The sequence below is a fragment of the Dipteris shenzhenensis genome, chromosome 11 (assembly GCF_047967505.1).
Source record: "Dipteris shenzhenensis isolate YYH24624 ecotype China chromosome 11, Dip_SZ_1.0, whole genome shotgun sequence".
Taxonomy (NCBI): Eukaryota; Viridiplantae; Streptophyta; class Polypodiopsida; order Gleicheniales; family Dipteridaceae; genus Dipteris; species Dipteris shenzhenensis.
Genome location: NC_141606.1, coordinates 3,610,678 through 3,634,611, shown reverse-complemented (window position 1 = coordinate 3,634,611; position 23,934 = coordinate 3,610,678). Strand labels below are relative to the sequence as shown.

Below are 23,934 nucleotides of genomic sequence, written 5' to 3'. Positions count from 1 at the left end.
TCCTAGATTCCATGGTTAATCCTTTTTATTCGCAAACACCAACAACCTAAGCATCAATAAACATAACATCACAAAGTCCAAATAGCAAAGACACGTCTTCCTAAATGTATGCATTTGATTAAGCTAAAGCCCAAACAAACCTCCAGTATATCTACAATAATGCAACCTCCAAATTTCATTGCATTCTCATCCTTGCATTTTGTGTATACCCCTCGAGCAAATCCTCATAGAAGTACTTGTAAACCACATGCAATAAAAGAAACACCCACAAACCCCGATGCCATTTGAACACCTCCCAATGTATTTTAAAGCATAGAAATATACATAATTTATTCTCTAAAAGATAACATACTGACATCCTAATCCCTTTTTAAAGGATTCATAAACCTTCCATTCTATTTGACCAAACCCTTCAACAACACTCTAAAGTACAAGATTCATACTTGCTTTTATCCCAAATCACACAATACACATACTCAAAAAGCACATCCACAAAATCAAAGCTCCACATAATAAAAAACCCACACCTTGTTCTCAAAAGAAATAGCATACTCACATACACACACCTCGAGCCCATACCCAAAGATTTGACTAGCCAAATCCCTCACACTATCCATATGCCTTGAGCAAACTCTCATAAAAGCACATGACACATTTATTTAGAAAAATTTGCCTCCCAAAGCAAACCAACAAAACCCATCTCATTGTCCATATGCTATCCGAGTAAACCCTCACGAGAGTACTCCAAAGCACATGGCACATAGCTTTTCTCAAAGCAAGTTAATGAACACATACCTTGAACTCACATCCAAACATTTGACTAACCGAGTCCCTCGCATTGTCCATAGGCCATCTAAGCAAACCCTCACGGGTGTACTCCAAAGCACATGGAGCATATATTTAGAAGATGCGTCCACGAAAAGCATTTATTCCATATACCATCTAAACAAACCCTCATGGGAGAACCCCAAAGCACATGGTACATATATTTAGAAGGTGCGCCCACCAAATCAAATCAATGAACACACACTTCGGGCCCACATCCACCAAACACTTGACTAACAAATACCTCGCATTATCCATATGCCATTTGAGTGAACCTCAATAGGAGTACTCCAAAGCACATGGCAGGTATATTTAAAAGATGCACCCACCCCCTCGCATTATCCCATATGCCATCTAAGCAAAACTCGATGGGAGTACTCAAAAGCACATGGTGTATATATTTAGAAAATGCATCCACTTATACAAACTACCAACCTTTTCATCGACACGATCCAATCTACGATCCCAAAAGAAACTCTCTTAGAAATTCCCAATCTCTTGGAAATTAAAATATCCATTCACATATTTGGGATATTACAAACTTGCAAAATTTCATCCGAACGTTTCTTCATTTTAGCATGGAATTGTAATGGTCATCTACATTACTTCTTTAGCATGGTATTTCAATGGGGATGTAATTTCAATGGTCATCCACATTACTTTATGCAATTTTTAAATTCATAAGACCGAGCATTTTTTTACTTGCCCATACATATCTTGTATGGCCTTACAAAGAGAGAGAGAGAGAGAGAGAGAGAGAGAGAGAGAGAGAGAGAGAGAGAGAGAGAGAGAGAGAGAGAGAGAGAGAGTCAATACAAAAATCTTCTATAACTTCAATGGACAACCAATATAGATAGCTTTAAACCTATAAAAAAGACTAATGAAATGCTATAAAGAATTATATACCTTATAAGGAGAAAATATATAAACTATGCTAAGCAAATAAAATAATGGACAACATTATGTAATTCATCAAGCATTAAGATTGTTTAACACAACAAATATCCTTGCAAAAGTAAAACTACATTTGCAACAAATATAAGTGCAAGTGTGTTTATACATGTGTGTGTGTGTGTGTGTGTGTGTGTGTGTGTGTAAGAGTTGACAACACCCCTTTGCATAGTCAAATGACCAAAGAGTGAAGCTGGAGAACGAAAGAGAAAGAGAAACTTATTGCATTAAAGGAAAAGCTTGAACAAGTAGGTGAACCCCTAAAAGCTACCAAGCGGTGGGCAATTTTGTAAAAATAATTTTGCACAAACTGCATAAAAGTAGAGCTTGGACAAGTCCTAGCAAGCATCACTTTTATTGAAGAGGGAAGTTTGCATACCTGCCACCATCCAGCAAGAAAAATAGTAAGAACTAGTTTTCACTTTAGTTGTTGCGAAGACAAGTGTCATAAACACCCCTCCCTTGTTATCAGAGTCACAATAAAATTTAACACTTGGCCATACACTTATCAAGCTTAATGTAAATATAAGATTGTTTGGGTAGAAGAATGAGTTTAGAGGTTATAGAGAGAGAAATATTGAACCTTTACAGAAGAGGGGAATTAATAGAAAATAATGGGGGGGTGGGGAAAGGGGGAATTAATGTAAAATAGTGGGGGGGCGAGGGGGGAATTAATGTAAAAAGATGCGGAGGGAAATTGAACTAATGAAGATGGAAGTGTAATTGTACGGGTAATTAAGAATAAAGAATTTTAGACCAAAAAAAGGGGGGGGGGTAGAAGACGAGAAAACACATGATTAAAAGGAATAATCTAAATAAAGGTAAGCCAAAAAGGAAAAATAAAGATAATTAAATGGGCTAAGGGAGTAAAAACCAATCTTTGTAGAGAGTTAATTTGAGAATGGGGAAAGGGGGTTTAATTTAAAAAGGGTTAAAGAAATAAATTAAGAAAGGATATAAAAATGAAACTAGGGGGGTTAACATAGGGATATGAGAGGGGGAATGGTATAAGTGCTTGAAGAGGGGAGGGGGGGAGAGAGAATAACACATGGCAAAAAGGTGAAAATGACCTCAAAGTCCATAACGAGAAATTGCAAGATAGTTCGATGGTGAAAGAGAGTCGGCCCAAATCATGAGAAGACCGACGAACGTCAAGGAGTGCTCAATGTACTAGTACTCCATAAAAATCGTAGAAGCCTGAGAGCAGAGAAGAGCAAGGGGCACCACAATTGAGGCACCAAGACTCGAGACACGAGAAGGAGGTTTGAATGCATGAGTAGAGGGAATGGAGGTCGATGAGTTGACGGCAGAGATTGAGCATCCCGTGTAGAGGACGGAGCCAAATGCACAGACTGCTATTGCTTCGTAGTGCAAACACTGTAGAGGACAGACCGCCATGCAGAGAAGGAAGCATAAAGAGGCGGCAACAACAAAGCACGTGGGCAGCAAGGTTGCAACAACATGTAATAAAGGAGGCGAATGAGCAGTAGAGTGTCAGGAAAGGGGGCAATAAACAAGTACTGTAAATAGGGGTATAAGGGGATTCGAGAGGTTTGTGAGGGGCTACATAAGGCGAGCAGGTTTAAATAGAAGGGAAGTGAGTAGGGAGGTCAAACGAGTAAGTAGATGGAGCAACAATCTCGAGGGGATTTAGACACTCGGGGTTGGGGGAGGGATTGGTTAGGTCATGTGGGATTGGTAGAGTTAGGTTTAGGGAGAGCCATAGTGAATATATTGTGTCACTAAAGAAAAAGTTGTAATAGTAAGAAAGACTAATGAAATATTTTTACAAATTAGGAGAAAATAAGGAAAAAAATTTTTAGGAAGATAAGGGAAACGAAGAAAATCAAGAAAGGAAGTAACAAGAAATAAATAAGGAAATTTTAAAGAAATAAAGAATACAATGAGGGGAAGAGAAGGGAGAAAGTAGAAAAATAAGAAAAAAAGGAAAGTTTAAAAAATAAGAAAAAGAAAGAAGAAAAAAAAATTAAGGGAAGTCTATTAAGGAAATAAAGAGATTAAGGAAAAATTTAAAAATAACAATTAAAAAAAAGAAGAGAGTAAGAACCAATAAGGGTAGTTAGGGAAATTTTAGACAAAGGTTGGAGTGAGAAACAAAGAGAGAGGGGGAAGAAAAGAGAGAACAAGGAGGTTTGAGAGAGAGAGAGAGAGAGAGAGAAAACTAGGTAAAAACTAAGAACATTTTAGAAAAATAGTTAGGAAAAAATTAAAAATTAAAATAAAGAAAATTAGAAAAGGTGAAAATAATAGGGAGAATTAGGAAATAATTAGCGAAATTAAGAAATTATAAAAGAAAAAGTAGGGAAGAATAGAAAAAATTAGGAGAAAACTATGAAAATTAAGAAAGGTACTAGAGTGGGATAAGTTGAGAGGCTTTAGGGGAATTTAGGAGAAAGTGGGCGGAGAAGGGTAGAGAAACAGTGAGGGAATTTTTTTTGGAGAGAGAGAGAGAAAGGGGGAAAGGCATTTTAAAAAGGTTTTTCATAGGATTATAAGGGAAGAAAAGTAATTAGTACGGTCAAAAGGAAAAAAGAGGATAGTGTGTGTATGTGTGTCTGTACCCACCTTTGCCCCAGTAGGATACAACACACTGGGTGAGATAGTAAGTCATCACCTAGTGTGAGGACGTACTGTCTACCCGAAGAGAATAAGAAGTATTGAGAAGTGCAATTTTAAGTAATGGAAGAGAAGTACTTGAGTAAGGTAGGCTAGAATTTAGCAGTATGGAAGCAAATTGGTTTAATAGACATATGGGTAAGTTTTGGTTATAGTAATATTAGGCATGGAGAGGAAAGTTGACAATTTTGACAAAAATCTCGGTTAGAAGAGTTTTTATAAAAAGGGAAAAACTAAAAGGTCAGTGTAATAAAACAGTATTGCTCATAACAGAAGTGAAAAGAGTCAAAAGGCCAAGGGCCATGATGACTTAAATGTATTGTTTGGGAAGTGGTGGGAGAAGGAGTTAAGAGCGAGTTGTTGAGAGATTTGGATTTGGAATGTGACATCCCATGAATAATTCTTCAAGGACAAGAGAAGGATAAAATAAATGTTTAATAGAAATAATAATAATAAAGAAAGAACAAGTTAGAGAAGGGAGTCAAGAGCCTTAATGACTTAAGTGTACTATGTGCAATCGTCCAGAGTTGCAAGGGAAACGACGTGTGTGGAAGACTTGACAACACCCCTTTGCATAGTGAAATGACCAGAGAGTGAAGCTGGAGAACGGAATAGAAAGAGAAACTTATTGCATTAAAGGAAAATCTTGAACAAGTAGGTGAACCCCTAAAAGTTACCGAGCGGTGGGCAATTTTGTAAAAAAGATTTTGCACAAATTGCATAAAAGTAGAGCTTGGATAAGTCCTAGCAAGCATCACTTTTATTGAAGAGGAGAGTCTACATACCTACAAGTGTAATAAACCAGTGTTGCTCATAAGAGAAATGAAAAGAGTCAAAAGGCTAAGGGCCATGATGACTTAAATGTATTGTTTGGGAAGTGGTGGGAGAAGGAGTTAGGAGTGAGCTGTTGAGATATTTGGATTTCCAATGTGACATCCCATGAATAATTCTGCAAGGACAAGAGAAGGATTAGATAGATGTTTAATAGAAATAATAATAATAAGTAAAGAACAAGTTAGAGAAGGGAGTCAAGAAGCCAAGAAGACCTTAATGACTTAAGTGTACTATGTGCAATCGTCCAGAGTTGCAAGGGAAAGGATATGTGTGTGGAAGACTTGACAACACTGCTTTGCATAGTGAAATGACCAGAGAGTGAAGCTGGAGAATGGAATAGAAAGAGAAATTTATTGCATTAAAGAAAAAGCTTGAACAAGTAGGTGAACCCCTAAAAGTTACTGAGCGGTGGGCAATTTTGAAAAAAGATTTTGCACAAATTGCATAAAAGTAGAGCTTGGACAAGTCCTAGCAAGCATCACTTTTATTAAAGAGGGGAGTCTGCATACCTGCCACCATCCAATAAGAAAAATAGTAAGAACTAGTTTTAACTTTAGTTGGGAAGATAGGAGTCACAAACACCCCTCCCTTGTTATCGGAGTCACACATCCATAAACTTATTAAGCTTGATGATGTAAATACAAGATTGTTTGGGTAGAAGAATGAGTTTAGAGGCTATAGAGAGAGAAATATTGAACCTTTATAAAAGGGGGGAATTAATAGAAAATAATGGGCAAATAGAAAGAAAAAAGGCTGAGGGGTGGGGGAAAGGGGGGAATTAATGTAAAAAGATATGGAGGGAAATTGAACTAATGAAGAAAGTGTAATTGTACGGGTAATTAAGAAGAAAGTATTTCAGACAAAAAAGAGAGGGGGGGTAGAAGAGGAGAAAATAAGTGATTAATCTAAATAAAGGTAAGTCAAAGGCTAAGGGAACTGTTTCACCCTCGGATCATCAATGATTATGCGGAGCAACTAGAGCTGCATAGCAATTGCAATATTATGTACTACGCTCGACTTAGCAGACCTATTTACCAAGCCTCTACCATAGCAGTTAGTTCGATAACATTCCAGGTCACTTAGGTTGATTTAACATCCAGGAGGTGAGAGGGGGTGTAGAGTTTGACATCTCCTAATGTACATTACTGAGTGAGGGCTTCTTTGTGCCCTATGTGAGGATAGATTAGGGGAGGGATGGACATGCACCAGGGTGATGTGTACAGCCATGGTGTCACGATGGATACAACCACTTCTAGGGCTGATTCAGTATGCCAAGGACTGCGTCAGGGTACAACAGGAGGTACGGACTGGTATGGCTAGATTTGGGGCCTGATACGGCTCTATTTGGGGGTATTTCAGGGTTCTTGTGGCTTGCCCTGGCAGTCGGCCTTGAGCCGCCTTATAGGCGCCATGACTAGGGCCAAGTTGGGGGCTTACCGAGCCAATCACTTGGTCAGTTACCTCGACCAAGCCTGTTACAATCTCTACATACTCGAAGAGGACTGACCTCTCTCCCAGGGGTGTGGGCTGCCATATAAACCCAAGCCAACTCCAGGCATACTTGCTGGTGCTATGTCTGCAGGGTTCTGAGGCTTTTCGTCACCTACAGATATATTGGGATTGTCAGTTGTAGTATATGTGTAGCTTAGGACCTCGAGTCGTGTTCCGGTGAGAGATGTAGGCTTAAGTGTGGTAAGCAAACAAAGTGCATGCATGTGTAAAAGGAACATAAAATCATCTTTGTTGAGGTAATGAAGGCTTTCGCCTTCATTGGGGGTTTTAGGGTTTAGGAGGAGTTTAACGGTTAGAAGGAGGTTCCAAGGTTCAGAAGGAGGTTCCAAAGTTTAGAAGGAGGTTCCAGGGTTTAGAAGGAGTCTAGGGCTAGAAGGAGGATCCAAGGTTCAGAAGGAGGTTCCAGGGTTTAGAAGGAGGTTCTAGGGTTCATAAGGAGGTTCAAGGTCAGGGTAGAGTACATGGTGGAGAACTTGTCTCCCTCGTAGATCATGGAGCTTTAAGGGTTGAGGAACAAAGGGTTTAGGGGAGCATAGGAGTGGGAGAAGAAGGTGTAAGAGCATGGGGGAAAGAAGACGGAGGAGGAGGAGGAGGAGGGAGGAGGAGGAGAGAGGAGGAGGAGGAGGAGGGAGGAGGAGGAGGAAGGAGGAGGAGGGAGGAGGAGAGGGAGAGGGTGGGTTGCAAGGATGAAGGAGAGGGCAGGAGGAGTTGCAAGGTTAGGACATGCTTTTAGACGTGCAGTGCAAGGAAGCATGGACACTTGAGAAAAATGCTTGGAATACCAAAGTAGACTCAACACAATGCCCTAAAGAGTGTGGGCTTCATTCCATTATGGGGTATTTATACAAGTTGGAGAGCTTCATTCCATTATGGGGTATTTATACAAGTTGGAGAGCTTCATTAGGGAGAGCCATAGTGAATATATTCTGTAATTAAGAAAAAAGTTGTAATAGTAAGAAAGATTAATGAAATATTTTTACAAATTAGGAGAAAATAAGGCAAAAAAATTTTCAAGAAGATAAGGGAAATGAAGAAAATCAAGAAAGGAAATAAATAAGGAAATTTTAAAGAAATGAAGAATACATTGAGTAATTAGGGGAAAAGTAGAAAAAAAAGAAAAAAGTAAGAAAAAAAGGGAAGTTTAAAAAATAAGAAAAAGAAAGAGAAAGAAAAACAATAAGGGAAATTTAAGTAAATAAAGAGATTAAGAAAATTTTTAATAAATAACAATTAAAAAATAAGAAGAGAGTAAGAACCAATAAGGGTAGTTAGGGAAATTTTAGAAAAATGTTGGAGTGAGAAACAAAGAGAGAGGGGGAAGAAGAGAGAGAGCAAGGAGGTTTGAAAGAGAGAGAGAGAGAGAGAGAGAGAGAGAGAGAGAGAGAGAGAGAGAGAGAGAGAGTGTAGAGAAAGAACTAGGTAAAAATTAAGAAAATTTTAGACAAATATTTAGGAAAAAAATAAAAATTAAAGTAAAGAAAATTAGAAAAGATGGAAGTAATAAGTGAAATTAAGAAAATATAAAAGAAAAAATAAGGGAGAATAGAAAAAATTAGGAGAAAACTATGAAAATTAAGAAAGGTGCTAGAGTGGGATAAATTGAGAGGTTTTAGGGGAATTTCGGAGGGAGAAGGGTAGAGAAAGAGTGGGAAAAATTTTTGGAGAGAGAGAAAGGGGGAAAGGCATTTTAAAAAGGTTTTTCAAAGGATTATAAGGGAAAGAAAAGTAGTTAGTATGGTCAAACGGAAAAAAAGAGGATAGTATGTGTGTGTGTGTGGAGAGAGAGAGAGAGAGAGAGAGAGAGAGAGAGAGAGAGAGAGAGAGAGAGAGAGCACAAAGTCATATATTATGTTCATCAAATGTGTATATTAAACATATGTGAAGAGAGCTTCACTAAAATGCTTGCATTATTAATGCAAGACATAATAGCTAGCTAATATACATAACCCTAATATAGGGACACTTACGACTAACAAGTAATCATTAGGGTAGGGCAACAATTCACACCATAGGCAATTATAGGGTAGGACAACAATTCACACCATAGGCTAACTAAAGAAGTATTGATTGCATTATAAGCTAACTAAAGGAATATGGTGACTATAAAAATGCACATCGATACAAATAATTGTATAAACAAATAAAAAAGCAACACGTAAAGCAAAATCCAACTCTCACAAACAAACCACAAACACCTCGACCAACATGACACATGACCACCCTCACATAGTCATTGATTGCACTTCCAAATTAGTTAACAGAGAAAATCCACATGTAGCAATACTAAGGAGCTGGTGATTTGGACGATATGCTACTACATGGCATGCTTAATGAAGAAACGAACAAAAGTTGAATGACTGAAGCGAAGGATTGAGAAACACAATGATATTATTATGATAGATGAAATGCAGATGCAGACAAATGTAGAGACAAGGACATGGATTACAAGCCCTAGTTCACCACCGTGTACTCAAGTGAGACTCAAGTATCCAAATTTCGGATGAGTGATGCCCATAGCTCTAGTAGGCAACTTGCTACTTGAGCCTTGTGCAACTCCAATGTGTTCGTGCATGCAATGCTCCATGTAATAGTGCAAAGGTCTCAAAACGTGCATGGCGGAAGCCATTAGAAAATTACAGAACCAAAAGTACCACAAAGTCATGAGATGTGCGTAAACCCAATTTAAAGCATAAGCTCCGGGCACTAGGCAACCACGGCAATCTTATAGCTTTCAATTGACCAACAATTCATGGATTTGCATATATAATCCACCCTCCAATGAAGGCAATTGAATGTATTCTTTTCAATTTGAGATCTAATCCATTTGTTAGCATATAAATGATGGGGAAAAGTATAAGTTAATGACCAATTTTGAGTTGCAAGACTTTGTTTTACCTCATATAATTGATCAATTTGTGACCACTGGGGGTGAACCCTACAATGAATACTTTTTGTAACGCCTCCCAGTTGACTCTCTCTTTTGGTTGAGGTCCCTATACCAATGAAGAAATGGGACTCGTGGGTTGATGCGTGGCAGTGTGGCTTGGGGACTAATCCAATAAGCAAATGCATATGTGACCTTGGATATCAGTACTTGGTGAAGGATGTAAGTACTTGGTGAAGACCATCCTCATGTCCCTCTCAGAGCTTTTGGGTGTGAGGAGGCTTGTGCGTGGCTATGGGACGGAGAGTGGGACCCTCCCACTTGGAGCACATCTTGCTAGTGAATTGGGAGATTGCCACGCTTCTTAACACTAACCAACGATCTTTACATTAAATGCAAGACATGTCGAAGATACATTGGGAGAATAAGATTGACTATGGTGATGTTAGGGATGCAGCCTTGATATGTTTTGTTACAATTTATTCAACGTAACATAAAAAGCATAAACACGAACACTTCATTGCATATTAAGATGCAAACACACGTGGAAACTCAATTGGTAACCTTTGCATGGCTATATTCGACCTATATTTGAGACAAGGTCTAACAGTCTTATGAAATAATTTGAGAAGGATTCTAATAGCATGAAACATTTTAGTCGGTTCGACGTATGCATGAACCTCTTGCTTAAATGAGATTTCAACACTACAACAAGTTACATTTAAGATTAATGAGAAACTTCATAACGAAGCACCAAACAAAGGAGGCTAACCGACCACTTGTAGAGAGAAGATTATAGAGCTGGGTTGCAGAATGGAGGAGGAGCTAGGAAGACTTATGAAGCAGTGATGCAATAGAAAGTAAAGCTCAAGCAAAACCGGAGAGACCAAGCTGTGACTGAACATCTGCAATAGAGCATGAAGCTAGCTTCCAAGAAGCACCCGAGACTGGAGAGCAAAGAACTAGTGGTCTCGCAAGAGCAATGAAAGCAAGAGTTTGTGTGTTGTCATATGGAGCTCTTTTGATTTTACGCCAAAGCCTTGTGTGAAGTCTATTTTGCTTTGGAGCTCAATTCAAAATGTTAGTCCCATACTTGCAAAAGCAACAAGCAATAGAAACGCAAAACCAAACACAAACACCAACCTTCCACCAACCATCATTACCTTGCAATCAGCCAACACCTTGAACACCTTTGCCCTCGCACAACATGCTCCACACAACTCCTCACTCGTCTACAGCCTCCACTCAATGGAACTGTAATCGAATGGGCAAGACGAAATGCAGCTGCTATCTGATGCCTTCTTTGTGTAGAGGCAATGATCTGTCTCACTTCGTGTGTACCCTTGGGATCACATAGATGCATCAAACTTATGGTACCACTCCCTAGGAGCCTACTTCAGCCCATAAAGACTTTTCTAAAGCTTGCATACCATCTGTTCTTTGCCCTGCACAACAAACCCCTTTGGCTGCTGCATATAGATGTTCTCATGAAGATCTCCATGTAGAAAAGCTATGTTTACATCCATTTGGACAAGCTCCATGTCCTCTCTGGCAACCAATCCAAGCAATATACAAAGGGTAGTCATCTTCACCACTGGGGAAAAGATCTCATCAAAGTCAATACCCTTCTCTTGCTTAAAACCCTTGGCTACCAACCTTGCCTTATACTTAGGCAATGAGTACTTATGGACTTCCCCCTCTCCATATTAAAATGCTCAAGTACCTTGCTAATGTACTCTTTCTGTGACAGATGAAGGAGTTTCTTATTCCTATCTTGAACAATCCTCATGCCAAGTATGTGATTGGCATCACCCAAATCCTTCATGTCAAAGGTCTCATGCAACCTTTTCTTCAAGGCATCCACATCCAAAGTAGATTTCCCAGCAATAAGCATGTCATCAATGTATAAAATCAAAATAAGGTATCTTTGCCATTTCAGCCCACTCCTCATCCGACTTAGGGCTGTCTGCTTGGCTGAGTTTCACATAAAAGGATAATATGATGATCACAACACCTTGCTGCCCTAGAAGACAGCCAAGGTCCCCAGCCTCTAGGGAACTCAGTCTGCAACTCACCTTCCACTCTCCTTCACCCCCAGTGTGAGGCCCAACGGAGTGGCTTCTGGCTGCTCTTGTCTACTCCTGCTCTGGCTGAATGTTGGATATGAAATGAGGCCCAGGGCCTTTCCTTTTATAGGGCTCAAGGCCCCCTTGAACCAACGGACCAGCTAGCACTAATTGGGCCGACTGGCTAGTCTGTAGCAGCCCTAACCAACCGACCAGTTGGTTGGCTGGTTGGCTGCCTATCCAGCCCTATTTAGGGCCATTTGCTGGTCCTTTGTTCCATGCAGGGCCCAGCCCCTTAGGACTGCTTACCCCGCCACCTGCCAGCCCTGCTTGCAGGCCATAGACCTCCTGCCCATATACCTTGCCAAAGACCCCGTCATGTAAGCGCCTCTTCTTCTGGATCACCACGCAATCATGCTCCTCATCAGATCCTTTCTGCCAGGGCAGATCCAAGACATCCTGTCCCCGCCATCTCCCTTTCACAAAGGTGTCTTCTGACGCAGCCATGCTGATGTCTCCAAGTAATTCACTCTTTGTTGTCTTGACTAGCACCCACATGGCAGCCAGGATGCTGCCCGTGTGGCACTCCCTCAAACCCTAGGTTCACCCCCCCCATGCTCTCCTCATATGGGGGCTTACAGATGGGGAGGTGACCTTTCCAACAACAACCTAGGGCACCTGCTGGAGGCAGCCGTGCGGACGTCCGTACAGTCCGCATGAAATTTTTCAAGAAGTTGAAAAATGACTTCTGGCACTTCCTAGAAGTGTGTACTAGCTTTGGAACGGCCAAAACACGCTTAAAGCGGCTGAAAACAGGCTTGAAATAGCTCAAAGCCTGCACAAGAACAACTGAAAACGTCCAGCACCTCTGGGAGAGTGAGGAGAGAGAGATGGAAGGTGGGGGAAGCACATGCATACACATGCATGACAAATGGCACCTCCTTCTTGCCATTTGCCCCTTCATTAAAGTCCTAACCCCCATACCAAGAACAACGTTGGTTGTCCTTGGGCCCAACTTTTAGACCCTTTGCCTTGCCCCTAGGACCTAGTGGTGCACCTAGACTTTGCCCCTAGGAACTTCTAGGAAGTGTGCACGTCCTCTAGCCAGTCCCTCATGGCCAAACCATTACAACACTTAACCATTGTTAACCCACGGTTAAGCGTAGGTTTAAGTTACAAATATATTTGGCTTTAGTTGACTGACGTGTAGCCATTGTGCCCATCTTGAGCAACAATGTTTAAAATTGCCCCAAACATGAAATTGCCATTGCCGAAAACCACATGACAAGTGGAAATTCACATTCGCCGACAAAAACCACCCTGATTTCGATCCTAAAGCTTTGTCTCTACTGAGCCAGTGCTAGCAAACTACTTTAGAGAATAGATTGGCATTTGTCAAAATTGACAACTCAAGCATTATAGTTTACGTTGTACAAATTTTACATCTTTTGCCATGTGGAACTTGAGATGATACTATTGTCATTGATATGAGGGAAAGAGGGAGCTATAAAGGGGTGACTAATATGAGTCATTAAGGACTCTCCAAGTTGCACATTTAACCATCACACTCCCTTGGTTAAAATTAGGACTAGTTCTTGCAACTGCAAAAAAAGCAATCAAAGGGACTTTTTAGACCACAAGTCATAGAGATGAATTTGCAGATCTGGGACAAATATACAACCAAAACAATCTCTCATAAAACCTCTGGGAAGAAATGCTCAAAATTAAGCCATAAATATCCATTGGGATGCGCGATGCATATTCTACAGCAAAAGAAGGCTAAAAGCCTGAGACTATATTAGAGGCCATAAGGCCGCTACTTATTCTTTGCTAATGCTACATGCCTTAGAATTGAAGGCTTTTGTGGGGTGGACGTAGAGAGGCCATAAGGCCCTATCTATAGGTGGGAAGGGATGCTCTGCTCTCGCCTCCTCCTAGGCCTAATTAACCAAGAAACAACCTTTGATCTAGGTCTAGCCTATGGTTGAATTAAAACGATCAACAACTTGGTCAATTGGACATGATGGCCGATTGATCAAACCTCTTGCAAGTTTAATCAACCCTTACAAAATGGCCATCACTAACCCCACAACAAGGCCTATGAAAATAACCCAACATGTGCCCCCATTGCTCGCTGATCATGTAGACCCTAAGCTCCTCATATAAGGGATCATTGATCAAGCATATTCCTAACAACATTGTGGGCCCATGCCCATGCCTTTCTCCATTTCTCTTTGGGAACGTGGCCTTCATGAACAAGTTGAAGGCATTTCCTAAAGTCACACACTATACCAACTCCACCTGTTTGTTCAAAAAATGAAATGATCTCCATGCTTCATTTGAGCATGGAATACCTAGTTCTTGGGAACCTTGATGCAACTTTAGTGGTCACAACTCATCTTGTGTGTTCTCCTAAAAGGCTTCCATGTTCTCCAAGATCCATCTAATACAAATAGATTCATGAGCTAGTGTGCAAGCTGCTTTGTTCAAAGAAAAATCAACTTTGGGTTGCTTCTTACTAAGCCATGAGGTAGCCCTTGACCCTAGTGGATTGTTTGGTATCTCAATCACTATACAATTCGAATCACAAAAACTCATGCAAAACTTTCTCTAACAACTAAAATCATATCCAAATGTGTCCTTGAATACGAGTACCCATGTCAATTTTTTAATGCTTCTCCTCATCTTGGGACAAGAAGTGTAATAGCACTCCGACTGCAAAGTAAATGCTAGGTCGAGGATTAGTCTAGAGAAGTTGCCTACCAACTATGATACTCCGTAATAAAACACCAATTGAATAATATTATCCTCATTCCTAAACTTGGCCCAATTGAATATTATCCATACTTTCAAAACCTCTTGTATCTCTTCCAAGCCTCAAAATCTGTTCTTCTAGACCTCTAGCACACCTCGATACCAAGGAATAGTAAAGAATATTTAAGATAATCATTGGACTCCATCATTTTATTGAGAGAAGGTGGAACTCTTAAATTTTACATACGTTGATGCTATGATTCAACTAGCAATAGAGGTAAAGGCCTCTAGAGGACTAGTGGGATTTTTAATTAAGCGCCTCCTAGTAAGTACTCCTTTTAAGTAGAAGACAAGTGCTTCAACAACAACGGAGGGAATGTAACAACCAATTACAACTACATTTCTTTATTTTAATGATTGCGTCTCATTTTATCATGTGCATGTGCTATTGATTTGTGTGGAGGTTTCCTTGGGTCATGAGATTCAAGTCTTAAAGATCTCCCATCTTTCACTATGATCTCCCATCTTCCGACATTTGATGCATTGTTTAGTGAGTAGAGGCTAATACATGTGTTGGACCTCTCATCACGAAGTTAGAGCCATCTAAAGGATTGGGAGTTGTATACATACTCAATCTTGGTCATTAGAAACCATAGCACCACCACCTTCCAGCACATTACTATGTAACATACACGAAGAATGCAAGGCACACCCTTAGTTATTTTACCATTGTTGGGATGGGAAATGAGCTTTGGCAACAATGGGGGAGATGCAAAAGAACAAGGGAATTCGAGACCATTAGTGTATATGTAACTTTAGTGAATATGGTCTCCAAGATATTTGGCTAAGCAACACATGTTGTAGGCAAACACTTATGACCTAGAGCATTTCTTAAATTAGATAATGCTTAGGAAAAGTTTGGTTAAATTTTAAGACCTCTCGTTTGTAAAAGAGAAGGTTATAAGATTTATCCATAAGGATTTGAGGAGAATGGGAGAGCAAGTTTTGTTGTAAACTGAAAAGACATTTTATGGTTTCAAGAATGCACCTAGAGCTTTGCACCTTTGGAAGGGTTTGATTTACTAAATATTAACCCCATCGAAGCTCCTATGGAAACCAATTGAAAATTGAGCAAGGTTTGACCCCTCATTGAAAGTAGGTGCATATCTCTATTGATAACTAGTGGAAGCGATGCATACTAGTCTTTATACTACACATGCAGCTAGATTAGTTAGTCATTATATGTTTAAAAAAAAAAGATTTATGCGTTCACCTCAAAAATTGCGGAGAATATGTGCCAAATCTCTGATTGGTTAACAGCCAATAGACTCATGATTGTGTTACTAAACGATAGCTCAATTCCTCTAATGGGAGATCTTTAAAAGGCTTGCAAACATATTGCTACCTTTAAAAATCCCCCTCTCCAAGCTTTCCTAAACCGTCAGCAACAGGCTCAATACCAATGAAACATCCACATGCTTGGCCAACCCTAAATTGAATGCAAGGTTGATTCGAAGCCCACACTTTATCGTATAGTACCGTTTGAAGCATTCCATACCTTTTGGAACACATTTAATCATAAGGTGCTTCCATCAAGTAAGTTAGAGATTGGGTTCAAAGAGATGTTGAGGCATTATCCATGACAATCGGGAGGATTGTGGATTCAATGATACTACATTTTTAGCTTGAAGAGTGGTGTTTGAGGCAAGCGTCTATCCTTGCATTAAAGTCCCCAACTAGGAGGACTTCTTCGCGGCTAGAGAAGTCAACAATAGACTGATAAAAAGCAACAAATGGGGATGTCTCATCCTCCCCTCATATATCTCTGGCAAAGCGGGAGGTCTCGGGGGGGAAGTAGCAAACTGCAATAAATAGATCCCGGCTATCCATGTGCCGAATCCGGATCCATAGAAATCTGGAATGTGGGCCTCTCTACTCCACTGAGATGGCTCCCAAAAGTGTGGATCTGTAAAGGACTGCGACTCCTCCTGACCCTCATACCCCTCTTGTATCCCTATGGTACGAAACCTTGAGACAAGATCTTATATTTACATGAAATCTTAAAACAGGATGAGGAGGCTGACGAGGGTACGCATATACCTTCACACTTTGAGCAAGACTATAGTCTCCCAGAGGATGATGAGGGTATGGTCGACATGATGGATTCTATTTTTAGGGGCACTACATCCCATGTACACATGATGTCAGAGTCTGAGGTCAAAATGCGAGAGTTGCAATCAACACAATTGTACGAGGGTGCTAGGATGTCTAAACTACGTGCTTGTCTCTCAATCTTGAATCTGCAAGTAAAGTATGGGTGGTCGGATACAAGTGTCTTGGCCTTAATGAGGCTAGCTCTTGCATTAATTTGACTCATTATTTGGATATTGTTTGTTTTGAGAATCATCATGTATGGTGACTCTGGCTGCTTCTGTCTGCTCCTTTTCTTGCTGGATAGTTGGATATGAAATGAGGCCCAGGGCCTCTCCTTTTATAGGGCTCAAGGCCCCCTTGAACCAACCGACCAGCCAGCCCTAAATGGGCCGATTGACTGATCTCTTTGGGCTGACCAGTCTGCCCCCGCCCCAATCTGTAAAACCGACCTGGTTGGGGCTTTTCTTCAGACCCTATATAAGGACCCTAGCCAGGCCCTTTTGGGCTGCTGCTAGGCTGCCCTTTTGTTGCTGTGCTGGAGATGCTCTTGCAAGCTTCATACCTGTCCACAGACCCCCGCCATGCAGCCATACAAGCCGGTGCACCCTGCTGATGTCATCGGGCCTCCAAGGATCTGCACAATCCCGTACAGCCATGCGTCATCACCACGCACCTGACTGAACCTGAGTCACCCTCCTCGCAAGGGCACAATCCTCCAGTCGTGGAAGTTGATTCCCTAGAGCTTCTTAATCAGGGTCGTCCTTCGGCAAGGTCCCTGCCTTCAGGCTCCCACACCTGTGAGCCTCCTACTTGGGCTCTGATACCATGTTAGAAATGACCCAACAGAGGGTACGCACAACGGAAGACTGATAGAATAGCCCAGGAGCTCACACAGTGTGGTGTGGGGGGTGTAATCACAAACTTCTTAACTTATGTGCACAAAATAGATGTGCAAACTCATCAATAGACAATGAATCAGCCAGATAGAGAAACCACCAAAATAATATATTTCTGTCCAAAGCTATGGACACAATACAAAAGAGAGAGATCTAGAGTCCCACCAATGGTGTGGTCCTCTGATCTTACCACATCTGCCAGTTATCTCTAGACTCGAGCCTGCATGCTCCACCTTGAGCGTAAGTAGACTTTTCGTCCAAAATGATCCTCTCCACCTTGCTGTCTAGAAACCAGCCTAGGTGGGCTGCCACTCAAGCTCAGTCTGCAGCTCCTTCAGGGTCACCTTCACCTCCTGTGGATAGGCCCAAGGCTTGCCTTCTTGCTGCTCATGTCTGCTGTCAGAGGGCTGCTCCAGATGATATGATGATCACAACACCTTGCTGCCCTAGAAGACAGCCAAGGTCCAGCCTCTAGGGAACTCAGTCTGCAGCACACCTTCCACTCTCCTTCACCCCCAGTGTGAGGCCCAAGGGAGTGGCTTCTGGCTGCTCCTATCTGCTCCTTTTCTTGCTGGATAGTTGGATATGAAATGAGGCCCAAGGCCTCTCCTTTTATAGGGCTCAAGGCCCCCTTGAACCAACCGACCAGCCAGCCCTAAATGGGCCGACTGGCTGGTCTGTTTGGGCCGACCAGTCTGCCCCCCCCCAGTCTGTAAAACTGACCTGGTTGGGGCTTTTCTTCAGAACCTATATAAGAGCCCTAGCCAGGCCCTTTTGGGCTGCTGCTAGGCTGCCCTTTTGTTGCTGCTGGAGACGCTCTTGCAGGCTTCATACCTGCCCACAGACCCCCGCCATGCAGCCGTACAAGTCGGCGCACCCTGCTGATGTCATTGTGCCTCCAAGGATCTGCAGTCCCGTACAGCCACGCGTCATCACCCGTGCTTAGAGACGCTGCTGTCCCGTACTGTTCCTTCAGGGTTCCTCCTCTATTGGCTGTGAGGTGCTGCCCATGTGGCAGCCCCCTCCCTCTCTCTTCTCTAGGCATCTTCTGCCCTAGGTCTCCCTCCCCCACACTCTCCTCATATGGGGGCTTACAAATGGGGAGGTGACCATTCCAATAGATATATATTTGCCTCGCTCTTCAACTTCTTATTGTTTGCTTTATATATTCGGCCATCTGGTCTTCATAATTCTGAATGAGGAGGTCATATGAAGTTAGATATTTTATGTGCTAGTTCTTCTCTGCAATTGTAACAAGCATGCATGAAATTTCCAACATGTGGTAAGCAGTAAAGAGGTCCTGTAGAGAGAGAGGTCCTGTGGAGAGATTTTACATGAGGTTATCTAGGAGAAATTGCAAAAGTGATCGTTTTACTTCACCAAATCCTGCTGATCGTGAATTATACAGAGAAGAGCTCATCAAAGCTGATCCAATGGAGTCCTAGAAGAAAGAGATAACATAGGGTTCACTCTTGAAATTCGATGGATGAAATTTTGCTATATGGCAGCTCTCAACTCGTTTGTATCTCATGCAGAAGGGTTTATGGGGTATCACCGCGGGCACTGACAAAAAGCCAAAGCATAATGAGCCAGACAAAGTTGCTCTCTGGAAGCAAAGGAATGAGAAAGCTGTCAGTATCTAGGGTAAAGCTTTGGGCTCTGATTACTTTCATCATCTAGATGTGTCAAAGAACGCTTTAGACAATTGGACGACCATAGAGACTTTATTTGGCACAAAAATGAGACACTCTAAATATTTTCTCAAGCAAGAGTTATTCAGCTTTCATATGGGTGAAGAAGAGAGTCTAGGTAAGTGCTTGAATCGATTTCAGGGTTTGTTACGACGACAATTGAATTCATTAGGCTCTAAAGTAGATGATGATGACGCAAAAGCAATTCTCTTGAAGGCAATCTCTAAGAGGTATCCAGAATAAGTGCAAATTCTCCAGGTCAGCTCAGATGAACTTGAGTTCGATGACTTAGTACCACTTCTTCAGCATATGCAGTCACTAGCAAAGACAAGAAATCGGGAGGAAGCGAGGTTAGCACAAAAGGCAAGGAAATCCTTAAATGTTCGTATTGTGGAACGGAAGGCCATGACGATCGACGTTGTTATAAAAAGGCCTATGACACTCAATCTAAGGTGAAACTTGAAAGAAAAGGGGTTAGCTGTTGAAGAGATCCCATCTACAGAAGAATTTGCAGGACTGGCTGTTACTGATGAAGATCCTATAGAAGATGATTGGGCCTTTTAATCCTCATTGCTTGAGACAATGTCAGACCTTGTAAAGATGAATCTTTTGTTGCTGTGCTCTGTGTGGGTGGTGACGCTTTACTATGCCCTGTGTGGGTGGTAGTTTTTTTATCTTTTTGTCTCAATCAACAGTCGAGGAGGTTGTTGTGATCTTCATTGGGTACATCTTTGTGAGAATGTTTAGTATGGAAGGGTGTAAAGGAAGGACAGTGTTCATTGGTCTACTCTGTGGGTGGTGGCATGTGAGTGATTTGATTGGCAAAGGTGGTCATGTGCATGGCAGATACGTGGCAGGAGGTTGGCGGTGATCCTAGTTTCTACAAACCTCTAGACAATGACGTGATCAATCCTTTTGTCCAAACTCCAGTCCATGAGAGTCGTTTTGAGAATGTACAGTTGTCACCAGGCTCTCTCTCGAGGATGGATCTAGATTTCAGTATGTTTTAGCAGCTGCTGGAATGATTCGTGTTTTTCCATAGGGTCGTTGGTCAGTAAAGAGTCTTGCCAGTCTTGTGAGCTCCCTCGAGGAGATGTTATGGCATGCGTAGTCTTTAGTTCGGGTTTGTCTCAGTAAGCTTATACAAACTGTTGGTGATATATATTTGTCTCGCTCTTCAACTTCTTATTGCTTGCTTGATATATTCGGCCATCTGGTCTGAATGAGGAGGTCATATGAAGTTTGATATTTTATGTGCTAGTTCTTCTCTGCAATTGTAACCAGCATGCATCAAATTTCCAACACATGCTGGGGTATGGGTTGCTTACCCCTGTCGAAATGCATGTATTGTGGCCTGGCTAAGCTGCTGGCCAATCTCTCAAGATATCTCCTGCTCAATTTGCTGCCCCATCTGTAGAAATACACCCTGAAGAAACTGTGCCTGTCCATCCTGAGCTGCAGGAGACGTAGGCCGAGTGGTAGGTGCACCCTCAGTGGAAGGCAGCAACCTCAAATGGTGTGTAACCAGCTTGTAGCACAAGGTAGACGCTTGGGTGCCATGGTGATTGTCACTGCAAATAGAAGTCCAAATGTAGACTCAAAGAAAATGGACAATAAGTCTGCTGTAAAGAGCACCTGATACAGTGTATAAAAACACTGAAGATGCTCTGATACCAATGCAATATAAGGGGACAGAGCAGATTTGGAGAAGGGGCTAAGTTGGTGGAAGGGAGAGAGGAGAAGGGCTTGGAGAGAGAGGAAGAGGTGGAAAGGAGAAGGGGGGGGGGAGAGAGAGAGAGAGAGAGAGAGAGTAGGCTTCAAGTAAGAGGAAGGAGGAGGGAGAGTAGATACGATTAGATGTCACATCAAAAGTGTACAATGAGTGGTGGATATCGGGACTTACATAGTCCCATTTCCCTCCACATTTCCTCCTAACTCTAGCTCAAGGGCCACTAAAGTAGCTCCTTTTTCCCCCTTCATTACATCATGAAAGCAACGATGTGTCTAGCAATCGTAAACACGACCATGCTACTAAAATGAAAGAGTAAGTATCCATACGTATTACAATCGAATAGACTATGAAACACAACTAACAACTAAACAGTACATGCCGATATAAAAGACAACAAACTAGATGAAACTTAAGAAAGAAAAGATGTGGACACCAATAGCTTTGCCGAATATAATCAACATACAATAATATTTATATATACCTTTGTAAGACTAGCATAAGTCCAATCATACAAATTTAGATTTTTTGTTGTTCTAAGAAGAAGTAAGCTAATGAGATTCCACCATGGACACTCCAGCACTGTGGGAGAGGAGTGCCACACTTGGGTGAATTGAGACACACTGGCTTCATCATCAAGTGCTTAGTAGATCCCTTTATAGGCGATTTCGTCGTTTGCCGTGACCCCACCCTAGTCCAAGGACAGTCCGGCACGAGCTACGTAGGTCAGTCTCTCACCCCATAGTTCAGTCCTTATTCACTTGACCCACTGGACAACTCAGTAGGATTAGTGTTTCCTTCTTAGGATTAGTTAGGTTAGGTGCTAGCCCATGTTAGGAGCCCCAAAGGGGCCCAGCACAATTGTGTGAAATAGAGGCTGGTAGAGGCGCCTTTTATGGGCAGCCTCAGCCGCCTCTGGGTGGGCGAGTAGGACTGGCCTTTGCTGGCCTACCAGCCAGCCAACCAACCTGGCAGGGGTCGGCCATTGGGCTGGCCAAAGTTGGCCAGCTAGAGCCCTGTATAAGGGACCCTTGGCCCCCTTCATTCCTCATTCAGTTCCCCCCAACCTCAGCTCAGTTACAGCCCTTGCGCAGCACAGAACTCACTCTAGAGATCGAAGTTGACAAAAGGCCGTGCAATACTTGTGCACATTTGCTATTTTAATCAATTTTTTGCCTATAAGAACCTTGAAAACAGAATCTTTCAATAAGAATCCCACGTTATTTGCCAAGCAAGAAAAGTACAAGCGAGTCTTGGTTTCATACAGTCTATTCCCAGCTTCAATATCATACATGGCAAGCTGCTTGGGCGTGATGAGTTCCATCACCAGAACCCAAAAGAGACACGTTTCACATGTTTTCACAATGCCATCTGAAGAGAATGTGATCGAGCACATGACATTTCAAACGCTTTTGTCTCCTCCAACTTGATCACACTTGTGTCTTCTCTTCATTGCTGACATGTGGAGCTGTCTATGCTTACCATAGGAAAAAATTGTATTACAAAAGAAAATCATCTACCAAGTTACCTCTTTTGTTTCTTTTCACCAATTGTGCAAAGATTGAATAACAGAATTTAGCACTGACGCAAGTTCCAGTAGCACTCTTGTCTAACACAGCGTATATAAATAAGCAGAATTGCAAACACATATTGCCAGTATGGGATAAACTGTGAAAATTGACATGATCCGAAGTAGGCAATCGCAACCCAACCGCAAGATCATACAAGATTCTCCAGCGCTCTGTCGGAACTCGTCCTGACGATATAGCAAGCATATAGTGCTTTTCCTTCTCACAACAAATATGTACGCTACACTTCAAACAGACGTCGATATACCTGTAAAGCTCGCAGTATCTATTCAAAGTCAGATAATTAAGGTCTGTTAAAGCCTGGACTGAAAGACCAACCCCGTTCTCCTGGAGAAATTCGATAAAATCCTACCAACTTCGTCCGTACTCTCGTTTGCCTCAGGATGCTCTCCGAGAGTTCGGTGCCATTCCTTCCACTCGGGAAGAAGAGTCGTCAAGAGATCTACGAATCTCCTCTTAGCTTCACGCCTCGGCATACGATTCAAGTTCCTCCAAGCCTCCTGTTTCCTTTTAAGATTAGGATCTGCAAGCACTGTTTGATTCAAGGTAGTGGGAGCCGGCCCGTCTATAGCCTGGGATTCCAACGCATACAGTAAAGCCTTCGGCTCATCCTTAAGATACTGCAAAGTAGCTGAGGGACCTTTAGCAATGAAGAACTTCGCAGCTTTCCAATCCTTCTCCAAAATTTCCTCATCAACAGAGCTCAAGATGGAACTCTCCGCCACTTGGACCTTAACATTTTGCCCATTCATGGCACCGATTGTTCGATTTAGAGGAAAATCAGATACCAGACTCAATCTTAGAATTATTTCCTGGGCATCGCCTTTTAGCATGAATCTCAGCCTCACGGTGGCACCACTTTTTTTTAAGTATTTCTGAAATCTCACATCCAAACTAATTTACAACCCCACCCCCTTGGGATAGAACAAGTTAATTAAATGGTTTGGTTTAGGGTTTCCACCCATATCATTTAGGACTCATTCATGTTGTTTTGTGGCTTTTAGGCTGGTTTCACACACAAGACAAGCAAAAAAGGGAGGTCTCATCCAATGATCTTCGAGAGCCCATGAACCTTCATTGCATTCATTGCTCCTTTTCTACCTTTCAAGTGATTGTGGAACTCTCTTGCTTGCTTGATAATTTGAGAGTTCTTTTCATGCACGCGTTGCTCCTTAATTTATTGCCATTGGGATGTGTGATGTTGGGCAACCTTGTGAAGCAGGGAATTCCCACCTCTCTTGCTCAAGGATTTGTTATGTAATTCCTCAACCTACGGATGCAGCAAAGAAACTCTGCCAAATATTATCCTCTTAGGGAGTGATATAATGTAGGCCTAGTGGGGGGGAAAAGGCATTACTTAGTATGAAGGAGAGGCATGAAAAGGGAGGGGATGGAATAATCAAGAGAAGGGG

At 41.9% G+C, this 23,934-nt stretch overlaps 1 protein-coding gene across 1 annotated transcript; it reads right to left on the bottom strand.

The window, feature by feature from the left end:
• Nucleotides 1-22,432: 22,432 nt before the first annotated feature.
• Nucleotides 22,433-23,380, bottom strand: LOC147896497 (acyl-CoA-binding domain-containing protein 1-like). Its single transcript, XM_087381802.1, has one exon. The coding sequence runs from the start codon at nucleotides 23,353-23,355 to the stop codon at nucleotides 22,816-22,818; it is 540 nt and encodes a 179-aa protein (XP_087237928.1). The 5' UTR covers nucleotides 23,356-23,380; the 3' UTR covers nucleotides 22,433-22,815.
• Nucleotides 23,381-23,934: the final 554 nt, after the last annotated feature.